General features: G+C 36.3%; 1 protein-coding gene across 4 annotated transcripts in view; it reads left to right on the top strand.

Annotated features, from left to right (window-relative positions):
• Positions 1-12794, top strand: part of ARL15 (ADP ribosylation factor like GTPase 15) — a 291798-nt gene that overhangs the window by 216285 nt on the left and 62719 nt on the right. For 2 of the 4 annotated variants that reach the window (XM_063421566.1, XM_063421565.1), the window contains one exon: positions 6742-10634. The exons of 1 other annotated variant lie outside the window; for it this stretch is intronic. In XM_063421566.1, coding sequence (XP_063277636.1) covers positions 6742-6894 — 153 coding nt within the window. In that variant the 3' untranslated portion in view covers positions 6895-10634. Of the gene's footprint in view, positions 1-6741; positions 10635-12794 lie in introns of those variants that run through there. One more of the 4 variants, XR_010083393.1, reaches the window with a different exon arrangement.

Here is a 12794-nt window from a genome sequence, read left to right as displayed (position 1 = left end):
TGCACTGTAATAAACTGTTATGTGGTAACACACAGAGTGTGTGCTAAGAGTTGATGGATCCTAGTAGCTTCTTAAAGTCTGTCTTTGCTTCCATCCACATACAAATCTCAGTGGTACTTCTGCAATCTCTGCAATTTTCTCACTCCCATCCATCTTCTTTGTCCAGACCCATTCTAACATGATGCTATCTTTAAAGAAGCCACCCCAGCTTTTCCATTTTAAAAACCTTCCAGCTCTTTAGCTCACATCTCTTTTTCTTGTCTCATGCTTGTATTATCCAGTATTCTGTGCTCTCTGGAATAGTGTGGCTATGCTGATTTGTCAGGCATCCTATTTCTTCATTCTGAAGAGATAGTTATCTTCTTTATAATACATTTATTTCAGGTATCACTTGTAATCTGAAAAGTGTTGTGACTTGTGGCCACTGGAGATAAGAAGGGTGGAAACATGCACAAAGCACTGTGTACATTACTTTAAGTGACTGTATTCCTCTTTGTAAAGACTTACAAGCCAAAAATGTCGTCTGGCTCTCTGACAAAGCTAAGTACAAAGCTCAGTTGGATGTGTTTTAGGTAGTCTTTTATAAAAGGCAAAATATAAAAGACAAAACAAAACAACCAAAAAAACTCTCTCACACACACAGCAAAACCCAATACAAAAAAAAAAACCAACCAAAAAACAGCAACCCCAAACTTGTATGAATTAGAAATACCGATTTGTAAAGCATTCACCACTACTTGTAAGATGTACCAAAAGGACTCTGATGATTTTGTTTAGTAATCTTTTCTAGAGAAAATGCTTACTCTGCTATCACACAGATATGCTGAAGAAAACTTGTTTTTTCTTTTGATTTTACTTCAGCAGGTTATATTTTGAAGTTAAAAAAAAAGGACACTCAGTTACATAAATTTGATTATCATACTGAGTACTTAATGGACTTTTTGCAAATTTTTAACATTGTACATACAGACTTGAGATTCCTTGGCACATTAATGTTGGTGAGCAGTGAAATATGTATCCTCAAAGAGCATATAAAAGCAATATAAGAGGAATATAAGAGGAATATAAAAGCATTTCTGAGGCTGATAGTGTTGTTGGATCTCAGCTGGCATTCCTGGGAGTAGCCCTGTGCATAGGTTGCTGCAGACCACAGCACATCACCACCCCTTCTCATCAGCTGAGGCACTTTCATTCCCCTCCCTGTTGTGTAAGAGATCCTGCATATGGAATCAATAAACATGAGGTACAGGTGCTTTAGGAGGAGTGCTTATGATGCATAGGTGCATTACAAGGATCCCTCTAGACAAGGATGAGATCACTGTTAAGAAGAAGCATACGAGCAGGCATACGTAAAGTATCTTTTCAGGAGAAGTGAAATGTCTCTGTAGGATGAATAAATATTACAAAACTTTGGCTGACAGTTGTGCACATTACAGCTGCTCTGGTCAGACAGGAGGTCCTTTTTAGCCAAGAGGCCTGTCAGATAAGGAGCTTTCTAGCAGATTTTTCAGGAAAAGCATGGACATGTTAACTCCTGTATGGCAATGGATTGAACTAGTTGATTTAAGATTGACTATCAGTCAACTCCATACAAGCCTATAAATCACTGCACTCAGAAAAGAACCAGCAGAAAAGTACATGCAGCAGCTCAGAAGGCAGTGCAATTTGCAGTCAAGCACACCAACATAAGCTAGAGTGGATTTCAATTTACTTTTTAGCATCAGTGGTGATTTAAGTAATGAGTTCTACTCTATGGTTAGTAGGTCAACATTTGTGGTTTCTATTTAGTTTGCCAGAATTTCCTTTCTTTTGTTTTCTCTATTCTTTTTTTAGACATGACTACTTTTACCTCTAGTACCATCCTTTTCCTTACTGCAATTGGTGAAAGCTTTTTTTGTTTATTTTAAAGTCTTCTGAAGCAGTATAAATATACTCTGAGCCTCTAATTATGGTATTTTTTTCTGTGCCACCTGCAAGCATTTCACTTTTTTAGCTACACAGTTAATTTTCTTTAAGTTCCAAATTTTATGTAGTTACTGTTTTTAAAACTTAATGCTATGTAAAGTACTCTTGGCTTTTTCTCTTTTCCAAATATATTGAATTTGCACAAGAATTGTTATACCAGCTTGTCTGTTGTTCTTAGAGACAGCAAGCAAAATTCCCTCTCTCTCCCCCATCTTCTAAATGGTGGCTCCAAAAAGCAGATTTTTATGATGCCTGAGAAAATACTAGCTCAGTGAAACTTTCACAGTGTTAATATGGGCTACTCTAATTTTCCATTATTACTTGGTTTCTTGTCCATGCAGATTTGGAATGGATGAATGAACTATATCTTATAGTTAATACATGGATCAAGCAAATCAGATTATTTTAGTTTAATTCATACCTTCAGTCATCCTTTTGCAGTGATACTTGGTAAATTTTGTGAAAATCTTTCAAAAATTTAGTCTTGTGGGGACACAGACAAGACGAGGCAGCCTTTCATTGGATATAATATACATGTTTTGCTACAATTTTTTTTTGTCCCAATGAAATTTTTCAATAAAACAGCAGTGAATGAAAAATATTTTATTCATTAAGTTCTCCATTTACCAGCCTAGTAATGTAAGTGACTATCTGAATTTTGTATTTGTTTACAACAGATTAGTAACAGTGGGCTGGAAGCTTTTCTGTGTCAATGAAATTTGGTAGTATAATTTTGAATTTGAATGAAAAATAATGCTTTCAATCGGCTTTTTTCATGTTGAATAATAGAGATTACTCTTCTCATATATTAAAACATCTAAGTTTTCCTATAGATCTTATGTTCACATGGGTGGTGAACTGACTAGATGATGAGGTTCAGTAATAGAACATAGAAAATCTTTCAGCAGGGCCTGGTTACTCAGCTTACGTATATCAATTTAGTAACATCAGTTCCACACTGCTATGATAATTTACACCAGCTGAGGTTCTGGGCACTGATCCTTTTTATTGTGTCCTGACTTTTCTAGCACGTAGGTTAAGCAACATTTGATAACCATATGTTTAGTATATTGTGCCAGTAGAATAGGACTTAGAAGGTGGAGTGTGGGAAGAGTGGGAATTGCAAACGTGTATTGTTAGATTTTATTGACTTCAGTATGTGGCGTAAATACAATGTCAGATTCTCTACAAAACAAGGCCCCCATGTGGAGTCAAGACATACAGTGAGATCCTGTAAAAATTAGTAAAGAAATCTTAAAATTAGATTTAATTGGTTGTATTTTCTTCTAAGATTATATCTTAAAAATTTAGTAATCTCAAAGTAAACTCTTGAAAATGCAAAGCCAGTATGTAAATGCATATCCAATGCATCAGACTTCTGAAGCATGTTTGAGTCTTTATATTTCACTTCAACATCCATGAACAGGCAGAAAGCTTTTCACTGTTTGTGCAGAGGGGAAGAACAGAAGAGTTTCTCTTAGGAACTCACCCCTTTGTGTTAGTGTGATTGAAGGGAGCTGTAAAATAGTAACTGCTGATTATCCAAGAGCTACCTAGATGTGTGAGTATTCAGTGAATTTCAGCTTTCTTTGGATACTTCGGTGAGCAGTGTACATCCTCTTAGGAAATCTGCAGGGAATGAGTGTGGATGATGGTCAGTGGGGCAGAAAGGAACTGCAAAAACAAACATAGATGGAGAGCTGAGTGCATTCCAGTGGAAAACTCAACTGTATAAAAAGAATTGGACATCTGATTGTGTCAATCTTTTCATGTTTCATCTGTTGCGTATAAAAAAATGGTTCTTTTTTCAAGTCTAAAAAAAGTACTTGCTTTTAGAACAGAATGACTTCTGAGTTAAAGGGAGGAGAAGTTATAATAAATTGGAAAATATTTATGTCTGCAAAATTCTTTCTGGAAATTGCAAAGTCCAGAGAGTCCTCCTGCAAAACTGTAAGGTGCAAACTCCATTGTGGTGTGAAGTTTAAATGAGGAAATATAGGAGTACACCACAAAGTGTCCTTGGGTTGTGAAAAATCACTTCTGTGCTACTTCTGGTTTAGTTAGTTATTATTTGTAAGCCTGTTAGTGTTATTTTTCTAGATTTATATTAGACAGGAGTCATCTACCAATTTTTTTTATTTTATTTTCTGCAGAAGGTATGAATGAAATAGCTCTTACTTGTGAATATAAGCAACTGTGCTTTTGTGCCAGTATCAAACCCTCACATTTTAAAAGCAACCACCTAGCACTTTCATTTCAGCATTTATCTAGGACCTACTGTTCCTTAGTGTGGAAAATGATGACAGCACATCACTAATTTAGTGATGATTGATCTGATTACACAGATAGAAACAGAAACAGAAAAAAACCCATTTTGATCTACTTTGGATATCCAAATAATTTATCTGCAAAATTTGTTTCACTGGATCTGTTGATGCTGTTGGCATCTGCAGTCGCTGCAGTATACCTTGTAAAGGCATTGTGTTTTCCTTGGCTAGAGGCTACCTTGGTAACTTGTGTTGTATTTGCCCACAAATGCACAAGACCTAGAGCTAGTCTGCTTACTCCCATCATTTCCTTGAGCGTGTGTTTCTACTTTAAAACCCAAGTGCTGTCCTTGCAATGTAATAGCCTTCCTTCGTATGGCAGAGCCCTGATTCAAGTGACCGTGTAAAGAAGACTGCGAGCTGACTTCAGTGAGCTCCAGGGTCTGATGACAATAGTCTTCCAGTAGAGGGGGTGTGGTGGACATCCTCTGGGCTGTGGGTCGGAAACATCTTAGATTACTCAGCCATATTTGTCAGCTTAACACCAGCGGGCAGCTCTATGCACAGGCTGCACTGACACCTTGGTTTGTTTGGTTTGTTATCCTTCTGTGCAGCTTTTAATTCCTCCCCTCGTGTGACAGTCAAGGAGGCTGCTGGTGAAACAGGCAATAGAGCTTCTTTACCCTGCTTTTCCAATACTGTGATCAGTGCCATTAACTCAGTCTATTAACTCTGTCTGTTAAATTCAAGCTGCTGAAAAAGCTGCAATACATCCCTTATAGATATTAGTATTTTGGGGTTTATGACATATAATTGTGCTAACATATCAGACACTGGTGTGGCATGGAGATAGGAATGCTAAAAAGTAGGTATGTTGATATTAAAATACTCTTTTGTTAAAGCCCCATTTATTTCAACTTATATGTTTTCTAAAATTTGTTTGAGGGGAAGTGAATATCAAGTACCACACTTCATTTTCAAGTGTTACTGGTACAATTCTACTTTGATGAAAAGAGATTTAAATTTCTCATGGTGTCCTTCCTGGGTAAGCAGAAGTTGTCATCTCAAAACCACCTTTTTTTCCCCCCTGATATTTGTTACTAAACATTCTGCTTGAAATTCCTTTCTAAAAAATAAGAATATGCCTGCCAGACATGTTATCGTGGTTGAATTCTGAATTATCTGAGTTGATACAACTCAACTTGGTTTCTTCTATTAGAATACATTAATAAATAAACAAAACTGTTGTTTATCTATCAGTAGACACTGTGAGAGCTACATGGAGATGTTGCAGTTTGTATGGACTTTGAAAGCTTTTTTTTTCCCTTCCTCTTTTTATCTCTTCTGCACATGGAGCCTTACACAGTGTGGCCCCAGTTGCTTGTCTAGGGCCTCTACTGCCTACATGTTGTGAGGAACCATTCCTGTAGTTGTGCTGCATCTTTACGGCTCACTCTGTGTGAAAAGAAAATTAAGAGTATTTGGCAATAATTACAATGAACAAGAATGTGCAAACTAAGTCAAGACTAAGTTTTTCTGTTGATATATGGAGAGTAGCAAGAATTGAGGCATATAGTTTTGGATGTGAAAACTAAAAGTCTATTGGACAAGTCAAATATGAGTAGACTTTTGGGTCAAGTACCTTCAAAGACTATAATTTTAATGAAAACAGTAAACTGTGGACTGGTGTAACCTGCAGGCTACTGTTCTCTTTTAAGAGACATAAAAACCATGTTTTGATATTGTACTTTCTATTTTGAAAAGTGATTGGAATATACTACTAAATTAAAATCTTTCCTTTCTCATTCTTTCCGGGTCTGCATTTGTGCCTTGACAGTTGTTGCAATGTCAGTAATGATTGGTGTTTCCAAGAAACTGCATCATGTTTCATGTATAATACTTATTACTATCCTACTAACATTAATATGTTGGTCTTCTATGTTTAATTTTAGAAAAACTAAGTAATTTTGGAAGAATTTTTATTTTTATAGGATTTTCTTTGTCATGAAGAGATGCTGTGCTGTAGCTCATGTTTAACTGGAATGTTTAGGATCTGTGCATTTTTTATGTTTAATTTATGAAATTTCAGTAATATCATGACAAATTCTATATCTTAAGGGTTTACCAATAATAGTATAATGAAACATATATTTTTAACACTGAAATGCAAACACAACCTAAAATTTCTTATTTACTTTTGCTGTTTTAAATATGTTTTTGAGCACATGTTTCATGTGCTGTTTGCCTCAAGTTAACACAATTCTTCCTCAGACCTCCCATGCTGTTAAATGTATGGGTACAATGGTAGCTTCCAAGCAGGTCACTCACCCCTAAAGAAAACACTTTCAGGTCATGTCATATAACCTGTAATATAAGAGCAGCTGTGGGTTCAATTCTAAAAATGAATATCCTGATATTTTAGCATGTTTTTGTTTGGTTTAGTTTCTTAGATGTGAGACAAAGAGTTGTCATAATATAATACATTAGTCTCTCTTTTTTTTCTTAATAGATAAAAAAATATTTTGAACTTGAGCCACTTGCACGTGGAAAGCGCTGGATTCTTAAACCCTGCTCCTTGGATGATATGGAGGCAGTAAAAGACAGCTTCTCCCTTCTAATAAACTTGCTAGAAGAGAGAGACTTCGAACCTTCAAGAATGTGAAACCCAAGAGAAAGAAGAGGTTCCCACGCATCGCTGTACCTGCTCACTCTCTCACAGCTTAATTACAGTGTAGTATCAAGGCTGAGCTGTGATACGTTGTTCATACAGAGTTAATGCAGAATGTCCTTTGGTTAAAATAAATGTTCTGTGAATCAGGTACACAGCTATTTCCAGTAAAGTTGTCTACACTACTGAAGTAGGAAGTTCCTCTTTGTTTACCACTATATCTGCACACTGCATGTTGCTTTCTTGCATCACGATCAACCTTGGTAGAAAATTTTACACGTTCAAAAATAACACAGTCCATAAAGGAGGAATTCCACATGTTACCTTGAATTTTAAAAAATAACTGATGTCTATAGAATTTATGAGTCTAATTTAGCTTGTTTATTGACCTCACATTATGGAAAAGCACAGCCACTGAGAACCTTAATAGGATACCTAAAAGGCAAGCAGTTTCATGTTAATGCAAAGGTTATTCCTGAGGTTTTCCTAGGTGAAAACACAGTTGAGGTAGTTAACTCAACAAAGTAGTTGAGTCTCTTCTAAAGTCACTGCACAACCCTACCAGAAGCAGTATGGTATTTTCCTGGAAGTTTGCTTAAAAGTAAATTAACAAACAGGTGTGCACAAATAAAAGTATTTGGGGAAAATAACTGACCTAAACAGGTGATCTAAGTAAAAAGATTTTTAGAAGTATATGAAAGATTTTAGAAATATACAGAAATTGGATAAAGTAATAATTTTCATTGAAAGTAGTTTTCGATAAGAAAAGCAGGGCTTAGGATAACTAAATATCTGTTAGTTCATCTGTGGAGGCTTTACTACTAGCTAGAAGTATAAGTGATTTTAAATACTTCTTTTGTCACTCATTCATAGAATATTACTGTTATTGTAACCTTGCAAAGGCATCCATCCCGTAATTAAGGGTCTTCCAGTGTTTGTACTATAAGCTTCTCTTTTCAAGGGGATTGTATCTTGTTCTTTCAACTTCCTCTGGACTACGTGTTACTTAGAAGACAAAAAGTAGTAATTGGAAATGTATTTGTAATACATTTAGAAAAAGTTGATTTGGTTCACGTAACACAGTCCGCTTTTCTTCTTTATGTGTTTTCCCCATTGTAGATTTGCAGTATTTTGGCTGCCTCTTGTTGATTTCTAAAAACCTCATAAACTGATTTTTTCCATTAAAGAAACGTGCCAGGCCACTGGTTCACAGTGACAAACAGGGTATGTGCAGATCACTGGACTGGTGCATGCCTTGAATGCTGTGCCTTGTGCATTCAGCTACCCTTGTGCATGAGTGTCTGCAAACACAAACTCGAGTGAGGTGTCATCAGTTCCTCATCAACTCTGCTTCTGTCTTGAAACACACAATGCCTTTGTTTTTGGGGCTTTAAGCAACATATCTTTCCACTCTGAGCATTTATCTTCTGTTTGAAGTTTATTGTAGTTTCTCACTAGTTTATTTGGGGATAAGAAAATAGTAAAAAAAGCTTTTAAAGGCTCATAAAAGCCATTTATCTATTAATTGTAATTTTGCTCTTTGTTAAACAAAATGTTTCTCATAGGTATTTTAGTTTATTTTTCAATTTCCATTAATTTCTTGCATTGCTTCCACTCTTTTAACTGCTTCCTATTATCAAAAAGAAGCTGGGAAAACTGGTAAACTCCTTGTTTAATTTTGAGATTGAATAGGCAGGAAGCCTGAAGGGCATGTCCTTGCTTTGGTTTATGTTCTCTTTCCTGCCGGGTCAATCGTCTCACTGCTAATACTCTTGCAAACAACCAAGAACTGGAATTGCTCATTTTAAAGCACAGAGGAGCCCTGCTTTGATTCAGTTCTCTCTGCACACTTTAGTCAGGACCCAGCTGCCCATCAGTTTCTCCTGTGGGGGCTAAGGAGGTTCCTTTCCCTGGATTTAAAGAGGAACTGGATCTAATTTACATTTCCAAACTCTCTCTGTGCTGACACGAGCGTAAAGGCTACAGAGTCCCCAGATTTCCACAAGGTTCCCAAATTTCTGTTCTATTTAGGGACAACGAAAAGTAAGTTAAGAGGATGAGTAGGACCATTATTTCCCAGAGAAGACAGGCAGTTTGGGGAGACAAAAGGAGCGATTCCAAGCTTTTATTGCTTTTCCATTGGCCATTATTTAGAAGATGTGAAATAACTTTTTTTTACTATTTTCCCCTGCTTTCATTTAGTTATGGACCAAAAGGTACAGGAAATGAAAATAAGCCCAACTGTATTGCATTCTTGAACCTGAACCTTATTTCTACCATCAATTGAGTTTGTCTGGTCCAAAAACTTTAGTGGCTTCAAGTTACCTTTTGATTGTGATCTCCTGGCTATGCACTGTTTGAAGGTGCTACATGAGTGAAATGGAAAGGCCCAAGAAGTCCATGATAATGTAGTTTGGGAGTATACCAGTGGCCACTTAAACTAGTACCTTTTGATACTTCAATGTTTTTTCTTTAGGCAAATGTCAGCTGCACAGAAGCAGTGTTTTTAATTTTCAGAATTATTTTGACTATGCTTTTTCTTACTAATACAGTGATCATTCCTCATCACAGGTTGAAATAATACCTCATAACTGCTGATGGCTAAGACCAACACTTAACTTTACTTTGAATGTAGTACTTCTGTGGTTTTGTGTTGTAGATGGACTTAATGGATGTGTACCTTTTTAATGTCTATAAACAACTTCACCTTTTAATGAGGGGATAACAAATGTTCATAGCAGCTCATGTCACACTTCCTTGTCTATAATGTTGTTGAATGCTCTGGCTATGGTAGAATATGTAAGCATCATGCAGTTTTCATTCAGATAACCAATCTCAACTGCTTTGGGTTTTGTTTGTTTGGTTTGGTTTGTTTGTTTCTTTTAATCCTTTCACATATGGTTATCATTTAGATGGAATAAAGTTGGGCACTAGGCTCTACTTTCCATGCAAGTTCATTAAGGAGTGAACATTGTCTTTTTAAAAAAAGATATTGTGCTTTAATGTTCTTTAGCCATCTGTTAAATTACTTTGTGTGTGTATGTGTGTGCGCCCACACTGGGCTTCTTCTCAGACCTGTGGCTGTCTGCAGTGTCCCAGCCGTCAGAATGAAAACATTATCAATCAGTATCCAACAACAGCTGGTTTTGACAACCTTCTGTCTGCTGCCTAATGCTTTACAACTCATCAGTGAGGCTTCTTTGTCTGCCCACTCTTAGCTGGTAATCTTAACTGCTTCATGTTGTGTCCTGTACTTGTACTTCTAGCATTTGTATGGCTTAAAAGTTAAGTCTTAGTGGGTTTTGATATTCTTTCTTGCTGTATAATGCTCCATGTGTATCTTAGCTTGCCTATTCAAATGCGCTATACAAAAATCTGTGATGTATTATTTCGTTTAACTTCTTGCATTTCATTATATTTATAGAAGTTGCAGATTTTTGTACCGTATTACTTAATACAGTTGCCTTTTTGTAATGGCAATTAATTTATATTACAAAGTTTGTATCTTTACTGTAGTCAAAAGTATTAGTTAACTGCCGTATTATCTTGACTTTATACTAAAAATAGTGTCTATACACAGAAGCTGACCCAATCAAGTGGTCAACTGCTGACGTGGGGAACTTGTACTGTTTGTGATTTATACATGATTTCCACTATCAAAAAAAAAAAAAAAGAAAAAAAAGAAAAAAAAAAGAAAAAAAGAAAATAAACACTGTGTAGTATTGACTTGATAAGTTTTTGTTTCTTGAGTAAGTAGCCAGTTTCAGAGCATGGCATATTACCTTGATTTGGATTCTTCAAGATAAATTATTTACTCATAAGTGAAAACAAATATTTCTGTATAATCATTGGTACATCATATATAGTTGCACATTCACGTACATTTGTATGAAAGAGAAACTTCCAAAAATCAGCTGATCTCTTTCTACAGCAAGATGTTGTTACTCTGGAAGTATATCTGAAAGATATTGCCAGTTTATTGGTGAAACGGAGATCACCAATTTTTATTTATTGATGAAACAAAGATCACCAATTACACAAAAATTGTGTAATCCCTACACAATTATTCCATAATATTAAACTGAGAGACATGTTTATGTGACTAGAAATTATTTTGAAATAAATGATGTGGCAAAGTACATATACAAAACAGAAGTCATAGAAGCTGAGCAAAGGAATGTATTCTGGGAAAAATAGAAGCTTGCTGAAACAACTCAATGTTATCCTACCAAACACTGTTTGAGTAGAAGGTGCTCTCACAATGCAAGTTGTAACAGCTGATGGAAGAACACCACTCCTAAACCAGATGGGAGTTGCTAATGCAGTTACTGAGGTATGCTTTTTTCATGTCACTGTTTTTTAAATCTGCTTCTTAACCAAGACTAAGAATGAAATGAAAGATTTGTAAACTGAGAATTATTTTTAATTCTTTTGTTTCATACAAATGGGAACTGAAAACCAGCTAATCATGCCTCATTTGATAGCTCTTAAAAGAATTTTCTTTAGCTCATTAGCCCTTTGACCTAATAGTTTAAACAAATAAAAACATCTGTTTGTGTCAGCTGTAGGGTTAGTCATCCAGGGCCCAGGTTAACATGAGGATAAGAGGGAGTCCCATATCCTACCTAAAAACAAAAACCTTTTTCAGCATCTGTAGTTGAAAAGGACACCTGGAATCAAGTAGGCTGTACTGAATTCTGTGAGGTGATGAAACTGAAGAAGATCATTACCCTTTTCAATCCTCTGCCTTCATGAGTGAACTGACTAATTTCATTGTGTGGGTTTGACTGAAGATGAAGTTTAATTTAAGTAGTTGTGAGACATTTATTCTTAATTTTAGCTGCTTATAATACATTTTAGCTTTTATTACAGCTATGTTTAGAGAAACCAAAATAGGCTATATATAATGCTTGTTCATTCACTGAATTTCATAGGAAAATGTGATACGTGTTTTTCTGGTGGGTTTCAATGGGATATACTCAGGAGACCCTTTCTTGTGGGGGGTGTTTGTGCATCAAACATGTTCAGCACTTCCCTTTATAATTTCTTAAATATACCCTAAATTTTTAATCTCCAAGTCTCTCTAGGAAAGGCAGATATGCAAATGTCATTATTGGTAGTAACAGTAGTCTACGGAGCTCCAGTTACTTGGGGCAATAAACTGAGAGAGAACAGAAATAGTCTAATCTTGTTGTCAGGTTTACAGAAAACCCAGCTGAAGGCCCAGTACTGGTTTGGGATGATTATGGCAAAAGAGACACTCTTTGCCTGAATATAGCCTGAATCACATAACCTGAGTTGGGTTATGAGACCCACAAGAATCATCGAGTCCAACTGCTGGCCCTGCACAGCACCATCCCCAAGAATGGTACCACGTGTGTGACAACATTGTCCAGAGGCTTCTTGAACTCTGTCCAGCTTGATGCTGTGACCGCTGCCCTGGGGAGCCTGTGCCAGTGCCCAGCCACCCGCTGGGTGAAGAATCTTTTCCTGGTATCCAATCCAGCTTCAGGCCATTCCTCAGTCCTGTCACTGGTCACCACAGAGAAGAGATCAGTGCCTGCCCCTCTGCTTCCCCTCACGAGGAAGTTGTAGACTGATGAAATCTCCCCTCAGTCTTCTCTTCAGGCTGGTTTTGGTAAAGATCATATTTGTAATTAAATGCTGTTGTAATTAATTTCTAAGCACATAAACATTTTCTCACACATGAAAAAGCTATATATGTAACTATATATATATATTTATATATTTGAAAGCCTACCCACTTGCTAAGAAGCAAGAGGCATGAATTGCACCTAAAAATGGCAACAAATAAAACCAGCCACCACAGTACTTTTTTCACCTATCACCTTGCAAAAGTGATATGCTGTTCTTCATTTTATTATTATGTAACT

The sequence above is a fragment of the Prinia subflava genome, chromosome Z, assembly GCF_021018805.1.
Source record: "Prinia subflava isolate CZ2003 ecotype Zambia chromosome Z, Cam_Psub_1.2, whole genome shotgun sequence".
In the NCBI taxonomy this organism is placed as follows: domain Eukaryota; kingdom Metazoa; phylum Chordata; class Aves; order Passeriformes; family Cisticolidae; genus Prinia; species Prinia subflava.
The sequence above is the reverse complement of the archived record's forward strand: the minus strand, read 5'-3'. Positions and strand labels throughout refer to the sequence as shown.